Source organism: Rhinopithecus roxellana, chromosome 10 (genome assembly GCF_007565055.1).
Source record: "Rhinopithecus roxellana isolate Shanxi Qingling chromosome 10, ASM756505v1, whole genome shotgun sequence".
Taxonomy (NCBI): domain Eukaryota; kingdom Metazoa; phylum Chordata; class Mammalia; order Primates; family Cercopithecidae; genus Rhinopithecus; species Rhinopithecus roxellana.
The window spans coordinates 53,403,718-53,427,025 of NC_044558.1; the positions used below are offsets into that span (position 1 = coordinate 53,403,718).

At 55.4% G+C, this 23,308-nt stretch overlaps 1 protein-coding gene and 1 long non-coding RNA gene across 4 annotated transcripts; one reads left to right on the forward strand and one right to left on the reverse strand.

Annotated features, from left to right (window-relative positions):
* Nucleotides 1–2,503: 2,503 nt before the first annotated feature.
* On the forward strand, nucleotides 2,504–21,033 carry AGAP2 (ArfGAP with GTPase domain, ankyrin repeat and PH domain 2). Of its 3 annotated transcripts, none has more exons than XM_010388926.2 (18): nucleotides 2,504–2,793; nucleotides 9,265–9,323; nucleotides 10,132–10,219; nucleotides 10,412–10,497; nucleotides 10,643–10,790; nucleotides 11,828–11,962; nucleotides 12,273–12,382; nucleotides 12,818–12,976; nucleotides 13,148–13,234; nucleotides 13,321–13,425; nucleotides 13,838–14,000; nucleotides 14,160–14,279; nucleotides 15,011–15,139; nucleotides 16,708–16,856; nucleotides 17,025–17,115; nucleotides 17,228–17,450; nucleotides 17,581–17,836; nucleotides 18,016–21,033. In XM_010388926.2, the coding sequence occupies exons 1-18, from the start codon at nucleotides 2,634–2,636 to the stop codon at nucleotides 18,256–18,258; spliced, it is 2,511 nt and encodes an 836-aa protein (XP_010387228.1). In that variant the 5' UTR covers nucleotides 2,504–2,633; the 3' UTR covers nucleotides 18,259–21,033. The 3 variants fall into 3 exon arrangements, with proteins under 3 accessions (XP_010387228.1, XP_030794583.1, XP_030794584.1); XM_030938723.1 differs by having other exon boundaries at nucleotides 14,163–14,279; XM_030938724.1 differs by lacking the exon at nucleotides 2,504–2,793 and adding an exon at nucleotides 6,307–7,611.
* LOC115899929 lies at nucleotides 16,437–18,533 on the reverse strand. The gene is made up of 2 exons (XR_004059547.1): nucleotides 18,432–18,533; nucleotides 16,437–17,845 (listed from the first exon to the last, which is right to left on the reverse strand). It is a non-coding gene; the product is annotated as an uncharacterized LOC115899929 (long non-coding RNA).
* Nucleotides 21,034–23,308: the final 2,275 nt, after the last annotated feature.

Sequence of the window (23,308 nt, forward strand, 5' to 3'; positions counted from 1 at the left end):
GAGAGCTGGGCAGAAAGGGAGGGCCCTTCCGCCCTCCCTTCCCCCTGTGCTGCAGTGACTTCATGATGACGCCATTGTTTTGTTAATGCGTCACGCTCGGGAACACCCAAAGGAGCCACATATTGAGCTTATTGAGCCCGGCCACAGAGTCCGCGGGTTGGACACAGCAACACCCAGCAAATCATCATACGTTTGTGTGTCCGCCAGTACCCATGTCCTGTACGATATACCCTCCTAAAAGGGGTGTGAATATAGCAGAAATTCAGTGTGGAAATAGCGACCTCAGGCCAGCGCATTGTGTGTGGCATTGCCACAAGTGCACACACGGGTGTGCTCAGCATTTTCAGTGTACACGCCTGATCCACGGCTTGCAAAAAATGACAGGCAAGAGGATAAAGGGAAGGAGTCTCCACCTTTTCACTTACGGGTGGACTGATCAGTAACTTTATTACCTAGTAAGTGTTTTGACAAACCGTCCTTTTCACGGGGGTGGGGAAAGGCATAATCCTTCTCTCCCCAGGAGAAAGAAACAGTAGGAACAAAAAAAGAAAACCCTCTAATCAACTCAACAGAATGATTTACGTTTGTGTATACTTAGATTCTATAGTCTACTGCCACAGTCAGATTGCCACTTGGATTGCCACTTCTAGCTGTGTAACCTTTGGCCAGGCACTTAGAAATTGTCTGTGCCTGTTTCCTCATCTGTAAAATGGGGATAAATAACAACACACCTACCTCTTGGGTTGTGAGAATTAAATGAGTTAATATATGTAGAATACTTAGAACAGTACCTGGCACATAGTAAACAATCAATGTTAATTATTACTTTTCAGGTCATTTTACAGGTTCCTGTGGGCAATTCCAACTTTAATTCCCTTATGTCTAACGACACAGTATTGATATAAACTTTCAGAAATTAATATCAAAAAGGCATGCAGAAGAGATATTTGACAGGGCCAGAGAGGTGTTTGGGTCTTGAAACAGGGTAATTTATTATTATTATTATTTTGAGACAGAGTCTTCCTTTGTAATCCAGGATGGAGTGCAGTGGCGCGATCTCAGTTCACTGCAACCTCCACCTCCCGGATTCAAACAATTCTCCTGCCTGGCTCAGCCTCCTGAGTACCTGGGATTACAGGTGCCCACCACCACACCCAGCTATTTTTTTGTATTTTTAGTAGAGACAGGGTTTTGCCATGTTGGCCAGGATGGTGGCAAACTCCTGACCGTAGGTGATCTGCCTGCCTGGGCCTCCCCAAGTGCTAGGATTACAGGTGTCCAGTGTAAACAAAGTAATTAAGTCAAACTACCCACTACCTCCCACCTCCCACCCCCTCACTCCCCACCTACATCCCCTTCCTACTTCATTGTCTCCTTCAATTGTCTCCCATCTTCATTGTCTCCCATCTTCATTGTCTCCTTCAATTCCTCATCTACCTTCTTTTCTTTCAGGTCCTAAATCAAGGGCAAAACAATGGTATTAGAAGGGGAACTGGCTGACAAGCATTTTGGTTGTGTGGTGTAGTGAAAGGGGTATTAAAATTATAATCAATCTGGGCTTTATGTGCTTGGTAAAAAATAAAAATAAAAAAGTAAAAATAAAATAACATCAGAAGACCTAAATCCATGTCTTTGTTTCACCTCTTAATGGCTTCTCTGAGCCTTAGTTTCCTTTTATTCAGAATATGTATAAATAATCTTACCCCTCAGGGCTGTCATGAGGATAATATATATGAAAGTAGGTTGTAAACTATTAAGTGTTATAGACATGTTAATTATTATGAAACTGATTGAACATGGAACATAGTAGTTTTTGTCTTTTTATAGGTTACTTTCCTCCTTCATAACTCATTTTCCCCGTAATCACGTGGCCTATTTATTTATTTATTTATTTTTTGACATGGAGTCTCACTAAGTCACCCAGGCTGCAGTGCACTGCACTGTAACCTCCACCTCCTTGGCTCACTGCAACCTCCACCTCCTGGGTTCAAGTGATTCTCCTGCCTCAGCCTCCCAAGGTGCTGGAATAACAGGCATGAGCCACCACGCCTGGCCTCACTTGGCCCTTTTGAACAGGAGGTGGCCTCAGTGGGTAGCTGACTGAAAAAGGGTTACGTTTTAAGGCGTAAGGATACAGAGCTTATTGGGATATGTAGCGAGAGCGATGGGTACAAGTGTACACTAGAATGCAGGGCTGTGAAGGTAACAGACCAAGTGTGCATAAATTCCTGTGAGAGTTCGAAATCTGCAGGTCAAGGGTTTAGGATTGCACCTGGGACCTAGCTTGCCATATTCTCCCAGAACCAACACCCATTTTAATTAACCACCTCCCACAGGAGGCCCTGGGACACTTAAGATCTCTCCATCCACCTGGCTGGGAAATCATAGCAGGGGCTGGCTGGCAGGGCTGATGGGCCAACACTAGAGGGGGTGGGAGGTGCAGGAGTTAGTGCTGTCCCAGGCTGTGGGTTTGAAACTCACCAGTCAGGAAGTGAGGTCTATAGACGGAAGGGCGGGCAGGGGCGGGGAGTTCTGGGCACAGCAGAAGGGGCCTTCTGAGGTTTGGGGGCTGTAAGGCCATGGGCCTCAGGGCCAGAGGTGGTTGTTAGCCTGGAAAGACAGGTCTGGGCAACATGCATGCCCAGAGGCAGTTCGTTGTAGCTGCAGTGAGAGCAGAAGTCAAACGACATGAGGTGGCCAAGCAGGCTCTAAAACGCCTCAGGAAGCTGGCAGAGAGAGTGGACGACCCTGAACTTCAGGACAGCATCCAGGCCTCATTAGACAGCATTCAAGGTAAGAGAAAGGTCAGCCCTCAACTTGGGTGTATCGGGGACTAGCAGGTGCATAGACGGGTTAGCTGTATCATATATCACTTCCCAGTCAGCTACTTCCTAGTCCCCAAGATGGAGCTGGGACTCTGGGGAAGAATACATTTAGAGAGGATGGAAAAAGACATGGGAGGTATCATTCTGTCTCTTTCCCTGCTCTGATCCTTCTCCCAGGAGATCAAAATACAGGTCCCTGTTGAGCTGACCTTCTTGGCAATGAAGAAATGTGTGAGCATGGGGAAGATAGGCTGTGACAGACTCATGGTAGACTTGGTCCTTGCCTGGGGAGTCCAGAACAGGAAGCAGTCTGGAGCAGCAGGTTCTGGGACTGGATAATGATTTCATTCCCAGGACCCACTAAGGATCAGTGACCTCTTGTTCTCCAGCTGTAGAGAGACACATGCACACACGTACACACACACACGCATGCACATTGAAGTACACCATGCAGAGAATCTTAGGCTCCCAAGCGCGTACTAACTCTCACACACCATGCTCTGCAGAGCCAGAGTGCAGATAGGTCCCCAGACCTCTTCTTGGTTCCCTCTCCTCCCCTTGCTCCTGTTCCTGTCTTCCCCCCACACACCTTCCGCTCTACCTCCTTAGTGCCATTAGAGCAAGTGATGACAACACAGGGAGGAAGTGCTGCCATGGCAACACCATCCCCACATCCTCCTGCCCACCCCAGCCTTCAATCCTGTGGTGGAGCCCTGGCAGGAACAGCTTCTCTCCATCCACAAGGCCCTACCACTGACGAACTGGTGGAACTGGAGGTTGTTTCCAGCTCGCTCTCATTTCATTCACCTCTGATGTAGCAAAGAGCTAACAAAAGCAGCCTTCTTTGCTCATGAAAGATATCTGGTGGAAGCACTTCCTCCATCATATCCTGATCTCTTCCAGCCATTTCAGTCCTCTCCATTGTTACCTGCCTACCTGGGGGTTCAACAGATCATTCTTTCCCTCAAGGACACTTCCTGCCAGACCTCTCTGCTGGTACACCAGAGTATAACTTGGGGAAGGAACGGTTTGCTTTGGATGCCTAGTGGGACCAGCTGATGATCCCCTTCCTATTGCTCTTCAGAGGCTAGTGCCCCTCTCATCTCCTGTCCCACACCCTTTGCCAGGAACTACACCTGAAGTCTCCCCTGACAGCCTTAGTGTTTGGAAAGGCAGACCAAGGGGGAGTGGCCCATGGGGCCTCCTAGGGAGGAACTCTATGCCCCACCCCTGTCAAAAATAATAATGATAATAATAATAAAGGAGAAGAGTGGTTTAGGCCAGGGAGAAAAGCTGTGCTCCCTCTGGAGAGGGAGGGGGGTGAGGAGGGGTGGAGGCTGAAATCCCTGAGAAGGCTCCACTCCTCATAAGTGATTTGTTTTACTCCTCTTAAGAATTAGTATTCTGTTCCCATTGAACATAAAGGAAAACTGAGGCCATCAAAGGAGGGAAGTTTAAGCCAGAGCCAACAATTCTCCTTCACCATCTCCATCAAAAAACACTACTGAAGGGTCTCCTGTCCTGGGGATGGTATCATCCTGGTTCTGTAGGGAGGGAGGGAGAAGCTGCTGAGCCCCAGGACAGAACACTGGAGGGATTGGGTACAGGCCTCTGGGAGAACAAAGGGCTCGTGGCATCCTGGCTCAGCCCCCCCCCACCCTCAGCCCCCCACCAGGCCGAGCACGCTGCGGGCTCCTGCCTCCAAGAGCCGCCCACGGCAGCACTTATTATAGTCTCAGCTGCGTCAGGAGGGTGGGATGCCAAATCAGGGGACCGCTGTGACTCCCCAAGTCCCGGGAAGGGGTCTCCAAGGCTGCAGAGAGAACTTCCTTCCCTCATCTTACCCCACCGCCAAGGGGTCTCAACCACTTTTCCACTTTGGCTTAACCACTTCAGGATTCTCACCTGGCTGGAGGATAGACAGCCTTGAACTCCAAGACCCCTAGAGGTGTGGGGGACAAGGAGCAGACCGTTTCCATTCACTCATCTGCCTCCTCTTTAACCTTCCGTAAGAATCCCACTCAGCAAACCTCAGGAGACTGAAAGGGAACTCTGAAGAGGCTGGCTGTCACTGCCTCAACTGAAGGGTCCTTATACTTGGGGAGTGAAATCCCCCACCTTTGAGTAACCAGGTTTGAGGGCAGTGCCTCCACTAATTCATCATCCCCCGGTTGGTCTCCCACCCACCATACACACGGATCCCTCTCTGCTTCTGCCCGCTGTTTCTGAGGCACTCTTGGAGCTACGGTTGCTATGGAGACTGGATGCATTTTGGCATGGGGGGGTATCAGTCTAAGACACATCCTTCTCCCTCCTCCTAGAGCTGGAGCCTTTGACTTACCCTGTGGCCTGGGCTTCTCCAGCGCTCAGATCTCTCCCCTCTCTCCTACCCTGCTAAGTTTGTCCCCATCCCTGGGGAACATTTTCCAAGTTCACTTTGGGACAGTCGAGCTCAAGTCTTGGCCCCATCAAAGTATTAAGTGTGGGGGTGTGAGTGGGAAAGGGAGTTGGGTCATGAGAAAGGGAACGCGTCCAGGTACCTGGGGGAGACGAGATCCTGGGGGAAGGGATTTCAGGGCCCCCGCTTTCCCACTTCAGCTTCCCCAGAATTGACAGTGACCCTGGGTTTGCTCTGTTCACCGCGGCCTGTTCACCCAATAGATTGATTTTCACCCTTATCCCTAAATGCCATAGCTCGCAGTCGCGCTTCCTAACCTTGGTGTGCGAGAGGAGGGGGCTAGGTTGTTGGAGGAGGTGAGTCCAAGTCCCAGGAAATCCAGCCCAGGATTTGGGAGAGAAATCCAGTCCTGGATTTTGCACCGCCCTCGCAGACATCGGTGCTGGTGGAGAAAAGGTGGGGGGGAGATAGGGTGGGGGGGCCTGGGGGCCGCCTCCTCCTCAATGTGAGGGGAGCGCCCGGACACAGCGCGCATCCCGACCAAGCCGAACCCGGGCGAGGCCCCCGGACTCTTCGCCCGGATCTCACGCCCCTCCCCTCCCAGACCCCAGACCCGTGGGTTCCCACCCACCTCCCGTTCCCTCTTTCCTCCCCCGCCGCCTCCTGTATCTCCATCCCCAGCATCCTCCCCGCGCCCCTGCGAATCCCCCGCACGGCCAGCCCCACTAGCTTCCCACCCTCCTCAAGACCCTCTCTCCGATCGCATCCGCGGCCCCTGTCCCTTGAGTCCCAATTCCCCGCTCCTGCCTCCCCCGCACTGGTTCTTTTCCCCTAGCCTCCGGTCCCCTTTTCTGCCCCCTTTTCCTCTCTCTCCCCCATTTGCCCCCACTACTGTCCTCCCCGCCCTCCCCCACCCATCTCAGCGCCCCCACCCAGGCCGGGGTGGACGGTCCGGCGCGCCTCCCTGGAGCAGCACCAAGGTCCCAGGGCTCCAAGAGGGTGGGGGCGCAGGGCGGGGAGCATGGGGAGGGGGCGCCCCATGTGATGGGAGGGGGGCGCAAGCGGAGGCGGCGGAGGCGGCGGCGACAGCGGAGCCGGGCCGGGGGCTCAGCGGGGTCCAGGGGCTGGGGGCAGCGAGCAGGGCGGCCCCATGGCCGGGCCCCCCTGAGGCAGTTCGGGGGAGTCCCCTCCCCTCCCCAGCTCGGGGGTCTCCGGGCCCCATGAGCCGGGGCGCGGGCGCGCTTCAGCGCCGGACAACGACCTACCTCATCTCGCTGACCCTGGTTAAGCTCGAGTCGGTGCCTCCGCCGCCGCCTTCTCCGTCTGCGGCCGCGGCCGGCGCCGCCGGTGCCAGAGGCTCCGAGACTGGGGATCCTGGCAGCCCCCGAGGCGCGGAGGAGCCGGGCAAGAAGCGGCACGAACGTCTCTTCCACCGGCAGGATGCGCTGTGGATCAGCACCAGCAGCGCGGGCACCGGGGGCGCGGAGCCCCCAGCCCTGTCCCCGGCTCCAGCCAGTCCGGCCCGCCCAGTCTCCCCCGCTCCCGGCCGCCGCCTCTCCCTCTGGGCCGCTCCTCCGGGACCCCCGCTCTCCGGGGGGCTGAGCCCCGACCCCAAGCCTGGGGGCGCCCCCACCTCCTCCCGGCGCCCCCTACTCAGCAGCCCGAGCTGGGGCGGCCCGGAGCCCGAAGGCCGGGCGGGCGGCGGCGTCCCTGGCTCATCCTCTCCGCACCCTGGCACCGGCAGCCGGAGGCTCAAGGTGGCGCCTCCTCCGCCGGCTCCCAAGCCTTGCAAAACCGTGACCACGAGTGGAGCCAAAGCCAGCGGGGGCAAGGGCGCGGGTAGCCGCCTGTCATGGCCCGAAAGCGAGGGCAAGCCCAGGGTCAAGGGGTCAAAGAGCAGCGCAGGGACTGGAGCTTCTGCCTCTGCCGCCGCCACCGCCGCCGCCGCCGAGGGAGGGGGCGCTACAGCTGCGACCTCTGGTGGGGTTGGGGCTGGGGCCGGAGCCCGAGGGAAGTTGTCTCCTCGGAAAGGCAAGAGTAAGACCTTGGACAACAGTGACTTGCATCCGGGACAGCCTGCCGGTTCTCCTCCTCCGCTAACCCTCCCACCAACTCCGACTCCAGCCGCTGCTGTCACCGCCGCTTCCGCGCAGCCCCCTGGGCCTGCACCTCCAATCACTCTGGAGCCTCCAGCTCCAGGGCTGAAACGGGGCCGGGAGGGGGGCCGAGCGTCCACTCGTGATCGCAAGATGCTCAAGTTTATCAGCGGCATCTTCACCAAGAGCACAGGAGGGCCTCCTGGCTCCGGGCCCCTTCCCGGACCCCCCAGCCTGTCTTCTGGCAGCGGGTCCAGGGAGCTGCTGGGCGCCGAGCTCCGCGCTTCCCCTAGTGAGTTGAGTCAGGGCTTGAGAACACGAAGGGAAGGGTACCTGGAATGCTCAGCTTGGGGTGGAGGAGCGAGGTGCAGGAGACTAGGGAAGCTTTACTCTGGGGTGGGCGGATGAACCAAGCTCACTCCTCTGCCAAGGATTGGGGCAAAGAATAGGAGTCCTGAAGCGGGGTGAGTAGCTACATTGTGCGACATGAGAAATGACTTGATTTCGGAGGGACTAAGAGAGCCTCAGAGCTTTCTGGGAAAATAATGTCCTTGGTCAGAGCGACTAGAAAATTGCTCCCAGAGAAGCCCAGGACCCCACTTCCAGCCTCAGCTGAACTCTGGGAGCATGGAAACGGGGATTTGCCGTAATTAGAGGGACGTTGAAGGTGAAGGGGATGAGGAAGCCTCAGTTTCCCCTGAGCACTTGGGGCAGGTGGCATGACAGTGACCTTGCAGGCAGCTTCTAGCCAGGGACCAGTCGTCCCCTGGGCTGAGAGCAGGCTAGTGATGTTTTCCGTGCGGTGAAGGCGGATTGAGCGGTACGCGAGTGTGCGGGGGCTGGGACGTGCATAATATTTAAATGTGAAGTGAGGGGGGCGGATAGGAAGCCTCACTTCTCCCATTGCCAGCCCCCTCCCCAGAGCCGCACTGAAACCCACCCGGGGCTGACCCCGGAGTGAGTCAGTGGGAGCGGAACTGCTGCAAAGGCAATCCGTACCCTGGGAGACTTGGGAGGCGGTACGGGGAAGGTAGTGTTTTTTACGGGGGCAGGGTGTCTATTATTATTACTATTTTCTTACTGGAGGAGATAAGCAGGAGACTCTTGGTTCGGCTCACACTCCCGGGAGAGGAGGCGGGTCCGGGAGCGGAGGCGGCCCCCGGGGTTTGGCTCCAGAGCGGGTGGGAGCAGATGGCTCCGGATCCCAGAGTTCCCGCCGCAGCTGCGGCGCCCCGGGAACGTCCGGCCGGTGTCAGGCGCGGGGGCTGGACCCGGCGGGCGGAAGGAGCATCCTTTCCCCCAGGCCTGTGACTTCTCTTGGCCAGGCGATGGAGCCCTTCCCCACAGTTCTTTTGGAGGGCGTTTGTGGGGAGGGTGTGGGAGATGGAGGCATAGGAAAATCCTAGCTCTTTCCCTTGGGTTGTGGGGAGGGGTACAGGGCCACGGTGCCATTGACCTTGAAGAAGGGGAGGGAAACCCCTCACCTCAGTTTCTGTTCTGTGGAATGGAGGTTGGGGAAGACACACTCTCTTCTGTGTTTCAGCACCTCCTTTCAGGGTCTGCCCTCGGAACCAGTGGGTTAGGGAGGAGCTCCTCTTCTATTCTTTTTCCAGAGGGAAGAACCTGCCACTGTCAGAGCCCTGGTCTCCCTGTCTGGGGCCGGGACCCGCGTTTGGGGATGTGCTTTAAGGGAGATGCCAACTGAAGTATTTTTGTCTTGCTAGCTCCGTTGCTAAGCAACCACTGAGCGGCAGCAACAGCTGGGGGAGAGCGGCTGGGATGGGAGGCCTGGGGACCACCCTCAAACCTGTCTGTACCACACACCTCTCCAGTGCAGGCAGGGTTCAGGGGGTTTGGAAAGCTGCAGAGGGAGGAGGGGTGGCTCAGTGTTGGGGGTCCTCCTGAGCCAGGAGCCTCCCCTCTTACTGCCCTTCTCCCATTACAGAGGCTGTGATCAATAGCCAGGAATGGACTTTGAGCCGCTCCATTCCTGAACTGCGCCTGGTAGGTATCCCAGTCCCCTTGCCTATAGGGAAGGCTGACCTCCCACCCACTGCACTCTCAGCTCTCTCCCTTCACCTCTCCTTTTCTCTCTCTCTCTCTCTCTCTCTCTCTCTCTCTCTCTCTCTCTCTCTCTCTCTCTCTCTCTCTCAGAATAGGGGATCGTTTTCCAGTTCTTCTGAGAGTCTACCTTCATAGCACCAACCTGGGAATTTGCTACATCTTCCTCACAAGTTTTTCCTCTCTAGTCTTTACACAGCCATCCCCTTTTTCCTGTTTGTTCATGGTCCTCCTCCAGGCTTCTCACTTCTGGCATCTGCCCTTTGGCCTTCATGTTGTGTTGCCTAGAATTGGGTAAAGTTTTCCAACTAGTGCCTAGAGCTGTGACATGCTACAAACACACACACACAGACACACACACACACACACACGTCTAGTTTGTTTTCTAAACAACCCAACACACACGAAAAAACGTACTGAATTGCTGACATTCTTCAGCTTGTGCTCCACTTTGAGCTTGGGATCATTTCTTACCACACTCATGCCCTGATCCTCCCAACTGCTCCGATCCCCCCAGCTGCTCTGATACTCCCAACTGCTCCGATCCCTCCAGCTGCTCTGATCCTCCCAGCTGCTCCGATCCCCCCAGCTGCTCTGATCCTCCCAGCTGCTCTTTCTGGAATGACTGTCATCCAGGCGCTGTAGGGCCTGCTTGGATGATTTATCTCTCTGGGTTTTCTGGAGTGTCCAGACCCACGCATCCTGCCTTCTCTTACATCCCACAATTTCTGCTCCACATCCTTGCCCTCAGGGTGTGCTGGGCGACGCCAGGAGTGGGAAGTCATCGCTTATCCACCGATTCCTGACCGGTTCATACCAGGTGCTGGAGAAGACAGAGAGTGAGTTCTCAAGAGCCATAGTAAGCTAACGATTGGGGTTAGGGATCCAGGAGTGAGATCAATGATTAGGCAGGTATGGAGACCGGGGAGAGGAGGGAGGATGAGGCCATAATAGCAAAAGCACTGGGAGCATGGGGAGGTTTGGTGACCTGTCACCTCTGACCTATTACCCTTTCCAACTCTTCTGTACAGGTGAGCAGTACAAGAAAGAGATGTTGGTGGATGGGCAGACACATCTGGTGCTAATCCGAGAGGAAGCTGGGGCACCTGATGCCAAGGTGAGGGTGGAGGTGGTGGGGGACAGGCTGGCTGGGGTCAGCACTGGCCAAGGAAGAGGGCTCTGGTTTCCCAGGTCTCCATCTGGATTGGGTCCAGAAGAGTAGACCTGCCTGACTTTCCATTTGCTCCCTCACTCCCCGCAAGTTCTCAGGCTGGGCAGATGCTGTGATCTTCGTCTTCAGCCTGGAGGATGAGAACAGTTTCCAGGCTGTGAGCTGTCTCCATGGGCAGCTGAGTTCCCTTCGTGGGGAGGGACGAGGAGGCCTGGCCTTGGCACTGGTGGGGACACAAGGTAAGGAGGGGTTAGGAAAGCACTGCTTTCAAGGGAGGCCCTGAGGAGGCTACTGGGATATTGCTCAACATGGGCGAGAGCTTGGTAAGGTGTGGAAACGGCCACTTGGATTACAGTACTCTTCTGGAGGGAGCCTGGTCTCCAAATAAGGGAGTCATGAAACCAAACAATAACTTCCCAAGGTCTGAGCAGAGAAAAGGGAATCTCCAGGGAAGAAAGGACAGCTATAGTAGCCATCTCCTTGCCTCTCCTGAAATGTCACCTACCTTGTGTTCTGACATTGCCATTTCCCGGTGCCACCATCACAAGACACAGAAAATCTCAAGTCCTAGTGTGGATGGGAAACCTTTTCCGTCTTCCTTTTTGCAACAGCTGGATCAGACTGGCACCTTTTAAAGGAACTTATCCAAAAACAAAGCGAAAACACAAAGGAAATGATGAAAAGAAGAGAGCAGAAAACCTTTTAACTCTCAAAGAAGTGACTCAGAGGCTCCCAGACTCTGCCAGGGCCAGGAAATGCTTTTCCAGCACTCCCTTGTGTCGAGCTGGTGGGACTTGGTCTGGATGCCTGTTCTGCTGGTGCCTGCTTCCACCTGTTGCTTGCCTCCTGGTTTCTTGCTGCAGAGTGGGCAGTCCAGCCATGACCCATGGGTACCCAACATTTTCCTAGTTCACAAGCTGGTGTCCTCCCACCAGTTCAGGTTTCGATGGATTTGCAGGGCAGGGTGATTATTGCTCGCACCTGGGTCTCAGCTGTGTAGCCCTTGTCAGGAAGCACCACTCAGTATTCTTTGAGGACACACACACACACACACAGCTCACCCATCCTCTTCATACACAGCTAGGTGTGTGAACTGGGCCCAGTACTCAGAAAGGGCTTATGTACTCTCATTCCACCTGGTCACAGAAAAGATGATCTCTCACACCCCATCCCCAGTGGGCCCAGCCTGAGGGCCCAGCACAGGGATAAGGGAATCGTGAAAAATCGAACAAGGCGGGGCTCCTTCTTCAATCCTGCCCCTTTCCTATCCCATCAGACAGGATCAGTGCTTCCTCCCCTCGGGTGGTGGGAGATGCTCGTGCCAGAGCTCTGTGTGCGGACATGAAACGCTGCAGCTACTATGAGACCTGTGCAACCTACGGGCTTAATGTGGATCGGGTCTTCCAGGAGGGTGAGTGTGGTGATCTCCAGTATATGTGGGAAGCCAGAGCAAGGGGCCTGGCATCCAGGCCTCTCTCTGTGACTGACAGGAAATTAGCCTTTGTGGGAAGGAGGAGAGATCGGGGAGGCCAGAGGTTTGCTTAATAGTCACAAGGTCTTTCTGGGCTGGAGGAGCTGGCAAGGCCACAGGTGGCATGGAAGCCACAGTGACAAGGAAGTTGGGTCCTGTGTTGTCTACTGGGGATTTATCAAAGCTGGGCATGGAAGGGTGGTCTTGGGTATCTGGCCTGCTCACACCTCCTTCCCTCAACTCCCCTCAGTGGCCCAGAAGGTGGTGACCTTGCGCAAGCAGCAACAGCTTCTGGCTGCCTGCAAGTCCCTGCCCAGCTCCCCAAGCCACTCAGCTGCATCCACTCCGGTAGCTGGCCAGGTGAGTTGGGGTTTCAGAGTCTGCAGATGGGCTGGTAAGATGCAGAAGGGCTGGGGATCCTAGGACAGGTACAGAGTACCCAAGGAGGTTCAGGGAGTGGGGAAACAGATGGAAATGGCAATGAAACTATTGGCAGAAAGTGCATTGGACTGGAAGTCAACCAGATTTGAGACATCATTTGCAGTGTCCTTAAGCAACTCACCTAACCTCCCAAGGCTATCAGGAAGATTGTATGACATAATACTTGTGATTCAACCTTTGCAACATTTAAAGCACTGTCACAATGTTAGTGAGGATTTTAAAAATTATTAATGACAATATAAATAAATGGTGAGGTGATCAAGGAATGTCTCAAATTCCCCGTAACTAGATATGAGTGTAGCTTGGTAGGGTAGGGGGCATCTCAGCTCTGCTGACTCTTCCATATGCTCCCAGGCTAGTAACGGGGGCCACACTAGCGACTACTCTTCTTCTCTCCCATCCTCACCGAATGTTGGTCACCGGGAGCTCCGAGCCGAGGCAGCTGCAGTGGCTGGATTGAGCACCCCAGGGTCCCTGCACCGGGCAGCCAAGCGTAGGACCAGCCTTTTTGCGGTATTGGACATGGACATGCTGACCCTCATCCTCCTGTCCCCCATGACCTGCCCATCTTCCCTAGTCCCTAGACTCCTCTGTTGGGCCCTTCTTCATCTGTCTTCCTTATCCTCACATCAGTGTATCCCTCTATCCCTCCCCTCCTTAAACTGATTCCAATAACCATTCCAGAATCGTCGGGGTAGTGACTCCGAGAAACGGAGCTTGGATAGTCGGGGAGAGACAACAGGGAGTGGACGAGCCATCCCCATCAAACAGGTGAGTGGTCCAGGGGCTGGGGCAGGCTAGGGGCAGCTGGTCTTAGTTGGCTTTTTTCCCCCCATGTGTCTTTTCACTTTCTCCAGAGCTTCCTACTAAAACGAAGTGGCAATTCCTTGAACAAAGAATGGAAGAAGAAATATGTAACCCTGTCCAGTAATGGCTTTCTACTCTACCACCCCAGCATTAACGTGAGTGGCAGAAACTGGGCTACACTGGCCAGCTTTGGATTTCCCTCAAGCTCTACCTGTCTGTGCCTCTGACAAAGCACTAACGTCATTTCTAGGAAGTGCTAGTCCTGTTCACTTAAGTTTAGCAGGCATGTGTTAAGAGCCTGCCATGTGCCCATGCCAGGAATGTAAAGGTAAATGCATTGCCCCAGGAACTTGTAGTCTAGTGGGAGAGCACCCAGGAAGGGAATGCTTCCTGGAGGAGACAATGCTGGATCAAGTCTGATGGGCCCATCCCCTAGATGCTCATCACAACCCATTTGGCCCCCAAGGTCCCCTCTCCAGTCCCTCTCTATTCTGTAACATATTAACCACTTTCCAGCATACCAAGGACCCCAACCTTCCCTACACTCTCGGCCCTGTACCCCTCCAGGATTACATCCACAGTACTCACGGCAAGGAGATGGACTTGCTGCGAACAACAGTCAAAGTCCCGGGCAAGCGGCCCCCGAGGGCCATCTCTGCGTTTGGCCCCTCAGCCAGCATCAACGGACTGGTCAAGGACATGAGCACTGTCCAGATGGGCGAAGGCCTGGGTGAGTAGGGCTTATGACATAGGAGCAGGAGAGAGGCCAGGGCTGGGGAAAAGGAGGAGTAAGAGGGAATTGGGGGCTGGCACTGGGCGAGTAGGAAGCTGGGTGATAAAGAGGGACCATGTAAGGAATGGGGCCAGAGGTTTCATCTTTTTCTGACAGAAGTCACTACTCCCATGCCAAGCCCCAGCCCCAGCCCTAGTTCCCTGCAGCCACCACCAGATCAGACATCCAAGCACCTGCTGAAGCCAGACAGGAATTTGGCCCGAGCCCTCAGCACAGGTCAGTGGGGATGAAATTCCATCCGTTGTCTTCTACACCCAAATAGGGTGGGTGTGGGAAATGAATTTGGGGTGAAGGTTTGGAGGTTGGAATAAATGCATGAGTGAACACATGGAGCCCCACACGTGAACACCAAGCTCAGTCATACCATGTCTATCATAATGGTTAAGACAAGTGGACTCTAACGTCAATTGCCTGAGCTTGAATCCTGGCTTGCCACATGGGCAAGTTACTTGACCTCTCCATGCCTCAGTTTCCTCATCTGTAACGTGGAAATAATAGTTTCTACCTCAGAGGGTTGCTATGAGGTTTAAACAAACTGAGAATATTGTCTAGTACATAGTCAGCCATGTTTGACATGTTTGAAAATATATATATATAGTATGCAAATGACACATTGTAAACAGATGATCCTCACAACAGTTTTGTCAGGTCAAGATTATTATTCTTATTTCAGAGATAAAGAAACTGAGGCTCAGAAGATTAAGTGCCTTGCTCAAGGTCTTAAAGCCAGTAAGTAAGTGGTAGAACCAGGATCTGAGTGCAGGTCTGACTCTAAACCTCTCATCTGCCTGCCTCCCCAGGAATGATCAAGGGGGAACTCCTGGAGAGGAACAGTTGAGGAGGGGTGCCCTAAAATGCCAAAGTAGTTCAGGGAATGAGACAGGCTATCAAGAAATCAGGAAATATGTGGAGGGGGCTATTGAGGCAGCTGTGTCTTCCTCCCTAAGACTGTACCCCATCTGGAGACCTGAGCCCCCTGAGTCGAGAACCCCCTCCTTCTCCCATGGTGAAGAAACAGAGGAGGAAAAAATTGACAACACCATCCAAGACTGAAGGCTCGACTGGGCAGGCTGAAGGTGAGGCTCTGGCAGGCACTTCCACTCCCACCCAGAACCCTCATCCCCAACATCAGCTCCCCGGGCTAACTCCTGCAGCAGGAGGAAGTGCCTGAGCTGAGTGCTTGACAACCATTACCACTGCACACAACTTAGTGAAAGAGTGGGTGGACATCCCCCAGCCCCGTCCTTCTTTCCTTGTTCCCCAGCCAATTCCTTTCCCCAGCCCCTATTCTCAATGACGTCCATGTCTATAGCTCCTGCTCCCTCTCCTAAGGATGTTCTAGTTCCTCTTCCTTCCCTCAACTCCACTTACCACCCCAGCCCCTGCACCCAGAAGCCCCCCACCCATCCCCAGTGACTCAGCCCCTGATCTCTGCATCTCCCACTGATTTCCCAAATCCTGGATTCTGTGACCACCCAGTCCCTTCTCCCGATAACTTACTTTCTTTTTTTTTCTTTTTTCTTTTCTTTCCTTTCTTTTTTTTTTTTTTTTTCTGAGACGGAGTCTCGCTCTGTCACCCAGGCTGGAGTACAGTGGCGTGATCTCGGTTCGCTGCAATCTCCATCTCCGGGGTTCACGCCATTTCCCTGCCTCAGCCTTCCAAGTAGCTGGGACTACAGGTGCTCGCCACCACGCCTGGCTAATTTTTTTGTATTTTTTAGTAGAAATGGGGTTTCACTGTGTTAGCCAGGATGGTCTCGATCTCCTGACCTCGTAATCCGCCCGCCTCAGCCTCCCAAAGTCCTGGGATTACAGGTGGTGGGGATTACAGGCGTGAGCCACCGCACGCAGTCTTCTCTGAATAACTTTCTATTGCCAAGTGCTCCCCAACAGCCCTTGACCATAGTGATCCCCATTCTTGTCCCTCAGTGATTCCCCACACCCCCACCACCACCAGCCCCAGGGCCCTCTCATCTCAGCTCTGCGCCCCAGCTTCTTCCCTCTTCCCCCGTGTTCACTCAGATCCTGACCCTCCCTTCTCCTCCCAGAGGCCCAGCTCCTCGCTGGTCTTGATAACCCATCCCTGCTGCCCCTGCTCTCTGCCGGGTGATCAGACCCAGGTTCCAGATCTGCCTACTCTCATGGCTCTTGGCTTCTGCTCCACTCTGCTCTGGGGCCACTGACTTTAGTTCTGCTTTCTCTCCCCATCTGTCTGTCCTGCTTTGTCTCTGGCACTCTGTCACTCTCTCTCTCTCCATCTCTCCATCTACCTCTCTTTTTCTCCTTTCTTGGTCTCTCTTTCTCTGTTCTGCTCTCCATTCTATCTCTATCTCCTTCGCTTCGGGAAACCAGCCAAGCGCAAAATGTGGAAACTAAAATCCTTTGGTAGTTTAAGAAATATTTATAAAGCAGGTAACAAGTGGGGAGCCGGGAGGGGCGCTCAGCTGGGGTGCAGAAGGGTGGGGGTGCCCCCGCCTTCCCCTGCATGTGCTCGGGCTTCCTGCTGCCCCCCACCCTCTGCTTCCCCTACCCCCACTGCCCCATTCCCAGGGGCTCGGGATGGACATCAGGGAGGACGGGCTTGGGGAAGGCAGCCCCTGCTTGAACTCCGTCCCTTAATGACCCCATCCCATCCCCCACTCAGAGGAAAACTTTGAGTTCCTGATCGTGTCCAGCACGGGTCAGACGTGGCACTTTGAGGCAGCCAGTTTTGAGGAGCGGGATGCCTGGGTCCAGGCCATCGAGAGTCAGATCCTAGCCAGTCTACAATGCTGTGAGAGCAGCAAGGTCAAGGTAAGAGTTTGAGGTGGGGTGGAGGACTGACCGCAGGAGCTGACCCTGGTGCTGACGGCCATTGGCAACTACACGGCCGAAGTCGTGTGGGAGAAGAGCAGAGGTGTCTGAGGAGAAGGGGGTGGGGCTTGGAGGCAGAATCAGTGCCAACCCAAACCCTCTCTGCAGCTGCGCACAGACAGCCAAAGCGAGGCCGTGGCCATCCAGGCGATCCGGAACGCCAAGGGGAATTCAATCTGCGTGGACTGCGGGGCCCCCAGTGAGTGCCAGGAGGCAGCGGAGGGGCTAGGGAGTGTGTTTCACTGGAGGCAGTGAATGCCGGGGTGACTGCGCTGCCCGGCTGGAAGCTGACCTCTACGCTCTGTCCGCAGACCCCACGTGGGCCAGCTTGAACCTGGGCGCCCTCATCTGCATCGAGTGTTCTGGCATCCACCGCAACCTGGGCACTCACCTGTCCCGCGTCCGCTCGCTGGATTTGGACGACTGGCCACGGGAGCTGACCCTGGTGCTGACGGCTATTGGCAACGACACGGCCAACCACGTGTGGGAAAGCGACACGCGAGGCCGTGCCAAGCCCACGCGGGATTCTTCGCGGTAAGGGTGAGGGAACAGAGCGGGGGGAGGGTTGCTGATGGTGTGCGAGCCTGAGACGGTCCCTTGGGTAGGGGCAGAGGTCCTGGCTGGGGGTCCCTAGAGCCTTTTCAGTTGATCCCTGGTCTTGCAGGGAGGAGCGCGAGTCGTGGATTCGCGCCAAGTACGAGCAGCTGCTGTTCCTGGCGCCGCTGAGCACCACGGAGGAGCCGCTGGGCCGCCAGCTGTGGGCCGCCGTGCAGGCCCAGGACGTGGCTACCGTTCTTCTGCTTTTGGCCCATGCGCGACACGGGCCGCTCGACACCAGCGTAGAGGACCCACAACTCCGCTCCCCACTCCACCTGGCTGCCGAGCTCGCCCACGTCGTCATCACGCAATTGCTGCTGTGGGTACGTCAGCTGGGGGGAGGAAAGGGAGTCTTTGAGGCCTCATCTCGGAAAACGCCTGGCGCGGGAAAGCCCGATCTTCACAGAGGGACCCCGGAAGTAGGCTTGGCCATGTGGGGGAGGCGGTGCCGGGTGTGGGCTCCCTGGGGACGCGCGGTCACGCGGCCGTTTCCGCCCTCCAGTACGGCGCGGACGTGGCGGCCCGTGACGCCCAGGGCCGCACGGCGCTGTTCTACGCCCGCCAGGCTGGAAGCCAGCTGTGCGCCGACATCCTTCTCCAGCACGGTTGCCCGGGTGAGGGTGGCAGCGCGGCCACCACGCCCAGCGCGGCCACCACGCCCAGCATCACCGCCACGCCGAGCCCCCGCCGCCGGAGCAGCGCCGCTAGCGTGGGCCGCGCCGACGCCCCGGTTGCGCTGGTATAGTTGCCCAGCGGGAGAGACACCCCCGCCCCCACGCGGGCTGGGCACGACCACACCGCGCGGACCGCTGGACAGACGCACCCACTCACCTCTCCGATCCGCACCCAGCCCCACGGGAGCACTTCCTACCCCCACGAGGGCACAGCCCCCACGCCTCCCAGAAGACACAAACTCACCTCCCTCTCCCCAACGAGGCATGGAGACCCCAGTTCAACACGCCCCCTCTCCACTGTTTCCACACTCGGATTGCTCTGGGTCTACCCGCTCGGGTTTCGCGGAATGGGACGTTCCCCGCGGTACCGGCTCCTAGGCGCTTGGACATGCCCGCTTGTGCCCCCTAGGGGCGGGAAGAAGACCCGGTCCTGCCCGAACTCAACAATCCCAGGGCGGGAGCCCATACCCAGGCTGGCTCCTGGGGCGACGCCACGCCAGAGGGAGGGTTTAGTACGTGGGAGGGCTAGCCCTGGGACTTGGGGCCAATATGGAGACCCTACCCCTTCCATACTCATCTCACTGCCCAGTGAAGGGGGCAAGGGCAGCGAGGGGCAGGACCCCTGCTGCTCATGGGGGTGGGGGGTTCCCAACCCTTTCCGTGAAAGGGACCGTGAGTAGTGGAAACCAGGACGTCCCCTTACACCTACCCATGGGTGGAAGCTAAAGAGTCCGGGGGGAGCCAAGAGTCTGGGTCCCTCCCACTGCTATCTTGGGAGGGAGAAGGGATGTAGCAGGAGCGGGCTAAGGGGGCTAAGGGGGCCTTGTAATTTATTGCTTTGTTCCCCAACATGGGGGTGGGGGCGGGCAGGGGCGTGGGGAGGGCGTTTTGGGGTAGGGGAAGCCCAGGGTGGGCAGGGGGTGGGGTGGGGTGGGGGTGCTCTCGGGTTGTGAGTGTCTGTGACCGTGACTGCGTACCTGTGACTGTGCAGCGCCCGTGGTGATCTGGGGTAGGGGGCACCCCTAAAGTGGGACCCCTCCCCCATTATTCTTTCTGTCCAGCCCCTCCCTCCCACTGGAGCAGCTCCAGAGCCATTCGTCACCCCCGTGACCTTTCCCAGCCAGGGCTGAGAGGATTCCAGGTGGCTGGGAGGGTTTCCAGGCCCCCTGCCCCATCCCCGCAAAGTGGGTGGTAGGGCAGACTTGCCTGGCCCAGCCCTGCCTCCCTCAGCCAACCCAGCCCTTGGGCTGTCTGTGTCAGTGGTTTCCGGTCTTTTTTTTTTTTTTTTTTTTTTTCTGGCTAAAATAGTTTGCAAAGGACCAGGTAATTGGGAAGGGGAGAGAGGTGGGGGCAAGGGGGGAATGCCCCCCCATCTCCTTGGAGGCAGTGGTGTGAATCTTCTTCAACAGCAATTAAAGAGGAAGTGATTTTGTCTAGGGGGTGAGCTGCTGGTCTGTTCTTGGAGGCAGGTCAGGGCATGGCCTTGGTCAAGGTGGGGTACTGGGGTGGGACAGGGACAGGCAGAGGTGCCTCCCACTGGGGCTGGTGGCAGGACAGTACCCATGGGCATGGAGGTAGTTCCATTATGTACAACAGTTCCGGGTTCATGTAGTGGAGGACATGGCAGGTTGGAGTCAGTGGGGACCCTGGGAGCAGAGAAGGCACTGACTCTTAAGATGATGCCAGTCCTGGAAGAGTTGGGATATGGTACTTAGAGGCCATGGAGAGGGGTGAGAAGATGGGACAGCTTTGGTTAAGAGCAGGAACTTTGGAGACAGATCTGATTTTGAAACCTGCCCCTCCACTTCACAGCTAGATGACCTTGGTGGCATCTGTTTATCTGTATTCTGAACAATATCTGTTCAGAGGGCACCTGAAAGGTGCTCCAGCTCTGAGGAGGGCTGCCCCGGGCCAGCCTGCTCACCGTGAGCACTAGGTACCAGAGTAGAACATAGAGTAGGGGTTCCTCCCCTGGCCCCTCGGGGTGCTCCAGCGGGAAGGGGTGGGAGACCTCGGAAAGATTTCCCAGCTGGCTGCAGAGGTCCTTGGTGTCCACAAACTCAGTGTCAGCTGATGCAGGCATTTATCCACCTCCGTGCCATCAAAGGGACCACCAAGGCCACAGTGGCCTGAAGCCGGTGCTGCCTTGTGAGCTGCAGTGCCGCTAGGCTCAGCACATAGCCAATCCTACCATTTCTCCAGGGCAGCTGAAAGTGTTTTCTCAGGTAGAGGGGCTGGACAGGGTAGGGTTGGGTCAGCAGCCAGTGCAGGTTGGGCATAGCCATATGTTGTTATCTACTTTGAGGAGTTAGTTGGTAGCACCAGCATCTTTGGGTAGAATTGCTTCTGACCTTTGGTGCCCACCAGCCCCAAGATGTTCAGGTGCAAGTGTGCCACTGAACTGAGGACACAGCACCAGACCTGAATGCAGTTCACATGGAGGCTGCGGCTCTGCAGGGTCCTAGTCTGTGACCACCCAGCACAGTGGCATGACCCAGGAAAGGTGGATTCAGCAGTGCAGGTGCAGTGACAAGTACAGAGGCAGGTGTGTGGTCTGGGCAAAGCGAGGAGAGGGGGAGGTAGCAAAGAAAATTGGACTGGAGGACCTGGCCATTCCCCCTTCACCTCCAAGACCCTGGACTCTTAGTTCAGCTCCACTCCTTCCTCGTGGTCAAAGTTTGCTCCCTTCTTCAGAAGTTTGGGAGTGTGAGAGAATATGGGGAGGAAATAGGGACCCTGTAGAGAATGAAATTGCCTGCAAAGAGCAAGTGGGAAGTTCCTTTCATTTCCAGCCAGTGAAAAATGGTCAAGGTGTCAGCAAACCTCACAACAAATCCTAACACCAAATAATCCACTTGCCTCTTCTCTTAATGGGGAGTATCTTCGGTCTTGTGGGGAAGATGTAAAAGGTGGTAGTGGATGGAATGACAAAATATCAAGCCCTCCAGGTTATGACAAAATAGGAGCCCAGAAAGGGACTCCCTAGGTGGGTGAAGGAGAGCTGCTGCCCCTTTGTGCTCATGACCCCTTCACAGCTCGCCCTGGGCTGCCTTGCTTGGATGCCCTGCCATACAGGATGCCCTATTGCCATCCGCCAGCCCTCCCTGCAGCCCTGCTGGCTGCCATCTGCCACACCTTGCTCCCCTCCTTTTGTTCGTCTTAGCACAGCTGAGGCAGACCGACCTTCACCATGAGAGTGCTGCCAAAAGCCAAAGGAAAGGAAAAAGGAATTTTGATTGAAAAGTACAAAATGATTGACAGAGTGAGATTTCCAGAACTCTGCTTTCCGGCGATGCTGAGACTCCATCCCCAGCAAATCAAAGCACAGCCCTCCTGCCCCAGCCCCTTCCCATTCTGAGCTTCTGATCAGCTTTGGGGACTCCTTCTGAGACTCTTGCTTCCAAGTAACCCAGTCTTTTCAGAACTCAGGAGCTAGCTTATAATAGAAAGCTAGTGAGCACTTACTTCGGGCCAGGTTCTGTGTTAAAAGCACGACATACACTCTATGTCATTCAATCCTCGCAACCATCTTTTTTTTTTTTTTTTTTTTTTGAGACGGAGTCTCGCTCTGTCACCCAGGCTGGAGTGCAGTGGCCGGATCTCAGCTCACTGCAAGCTCTGCCTCCCGGGTTTACACCATTCTCCTGCCTCAGCCTCCCGAGTAGCTGGGACTACAGGCAACAGCCATCTTAAAAAGCCAGTACTGTTGTCTACAATTTAGCAACGAGGAAACAGCATTTAGAAAGTTAAGTGACTTGTTCAAGGCCCCGCTGGTGGGAGATGAAGGGTGTGGTCTGGGCACAGCATTCTGACTACTGCTGCCCTCAAGGCAGTGTCTAAGCTCTTGCCCAGCTAGAGCATCCCTCCCTCAGGGGGCACAGATGGACCAGGGGAAGCAGGGTTTTCAAAGTCTGCCAATTTACACTTCAAAACAAAACAACATAAGCATAGCATGCACAGTAAGCACTAGTCCACATTCAGCAAGAGCTTCCTTCAACAGTTGAATCCTTCACTCTCCATTTACAGACGTGGGAGTTCCGGGCCCTCTATCCCTTTTTTTTTTTTCTGAGAGTCTCACAGTGTCACCCAGGTTGGAGTGCAGTGGCATGATCTCAGCTCACCGCAGCCTCTGCCTCCCGGGTTCAAGCAATTCTCCTGCCTCAGCCTCCCGTGTAGCTGGGATTACGGGCACCCGCCACCACATTCAGTTAATTTTTTGTATTTTTGTTAGAGACGGGGTTTCACCATGTTGGCCAGGCTGGTCTCAAACTCCTGGCCTCAAGTGATCCTCCCGCCTCAGCCTCCCAAAGTACTAGGATTACAGGGGTGAGCCACCATGCCTGGCTCCTCTATCCCTTTTCTTATCCTGTGAGCCCGGGGGGAGCCTTCAGCAGAAAGGTCGTTCACCTCAGAGCAAAATTAGCAGAGCATGGTGGTGCATGCCTTTAATCCCAGTCACTGGGAGGCTGAGGCAGAATTGCTTGAATCTGGGAGGCAGAGGTTGCAGTGAGCTGAGATCGGGCCACTGCACTCCGGCCTGGGCAACAGAGCGAGACTCTTGTCTCAATAAAAGAAAGAAAAAAAAAAATCAAGAGTCCTCCGCACTGGGAGGAGGCATGTTGGGGGACCCATGCTTGCACTTGGTAGTGAAGAAGAAAGGGAGACACCAGGCCCACATACCCTTGGCACACTAAGAAACTGGCATGTGTGGGCAGCAGCCCTCTCTCTGGGCATGCCCAAAGGTGGAGGTCTTTTTGGGAAATGTTGAAAGGACAGGTGGGTAGGGGTGTGGGTGACAAATGGAATCTGGAGCATGCTGTGGGAGAGACCACAGCAGTAGGAAGATCCCCGCTGTGGGGAACTCCATGGTGTGCATTTTGGCTTTCAGGGTACAAAGGGGGAAATGATAGGGAAAGACTTGGTGCAAGAGAAGGGAAGGAACAGAAACAGACAGATGAGAAAAAGAAGATGACAGTACTGCAAGTGTTTCTTTCAATCCTTGCCAGGCCAGGCTTCATTTAGCCACTCTGGTCTCTTCCTGCATACCCCAGCCCCCGTACCTGGGGAGTGGGGAGCAAAGAACAGGATCAGAGCATGATCTGAAAAGAACACTGAGCCTCC

Excerpts from the sequence above, each read along its gene's own strand:
- AGAP2 (XM_030938724.1), top strand. The coding sequence starts at position 6,444 with ATGAGCCGGGGCGCGGGCGCGCTTCAGCGCCGGACAACGACCTACCTC. Across the intron at positions 13,426-13,837 it reads TCTACCACCCCAGCATTAAC|GATTACATCCACAGTACTCA; the intron begins GTGAGTGGCAGA and ends GTACCCCTCCAG. Across the intron at positions 16,857-17,024 it reads GTGAGAGCAGCAAGGTCAAG|CTGCGCACAGACAGCCAAAG; the intron begins GTAAGAGTTTGA and ends CCCTCTCTGCAG.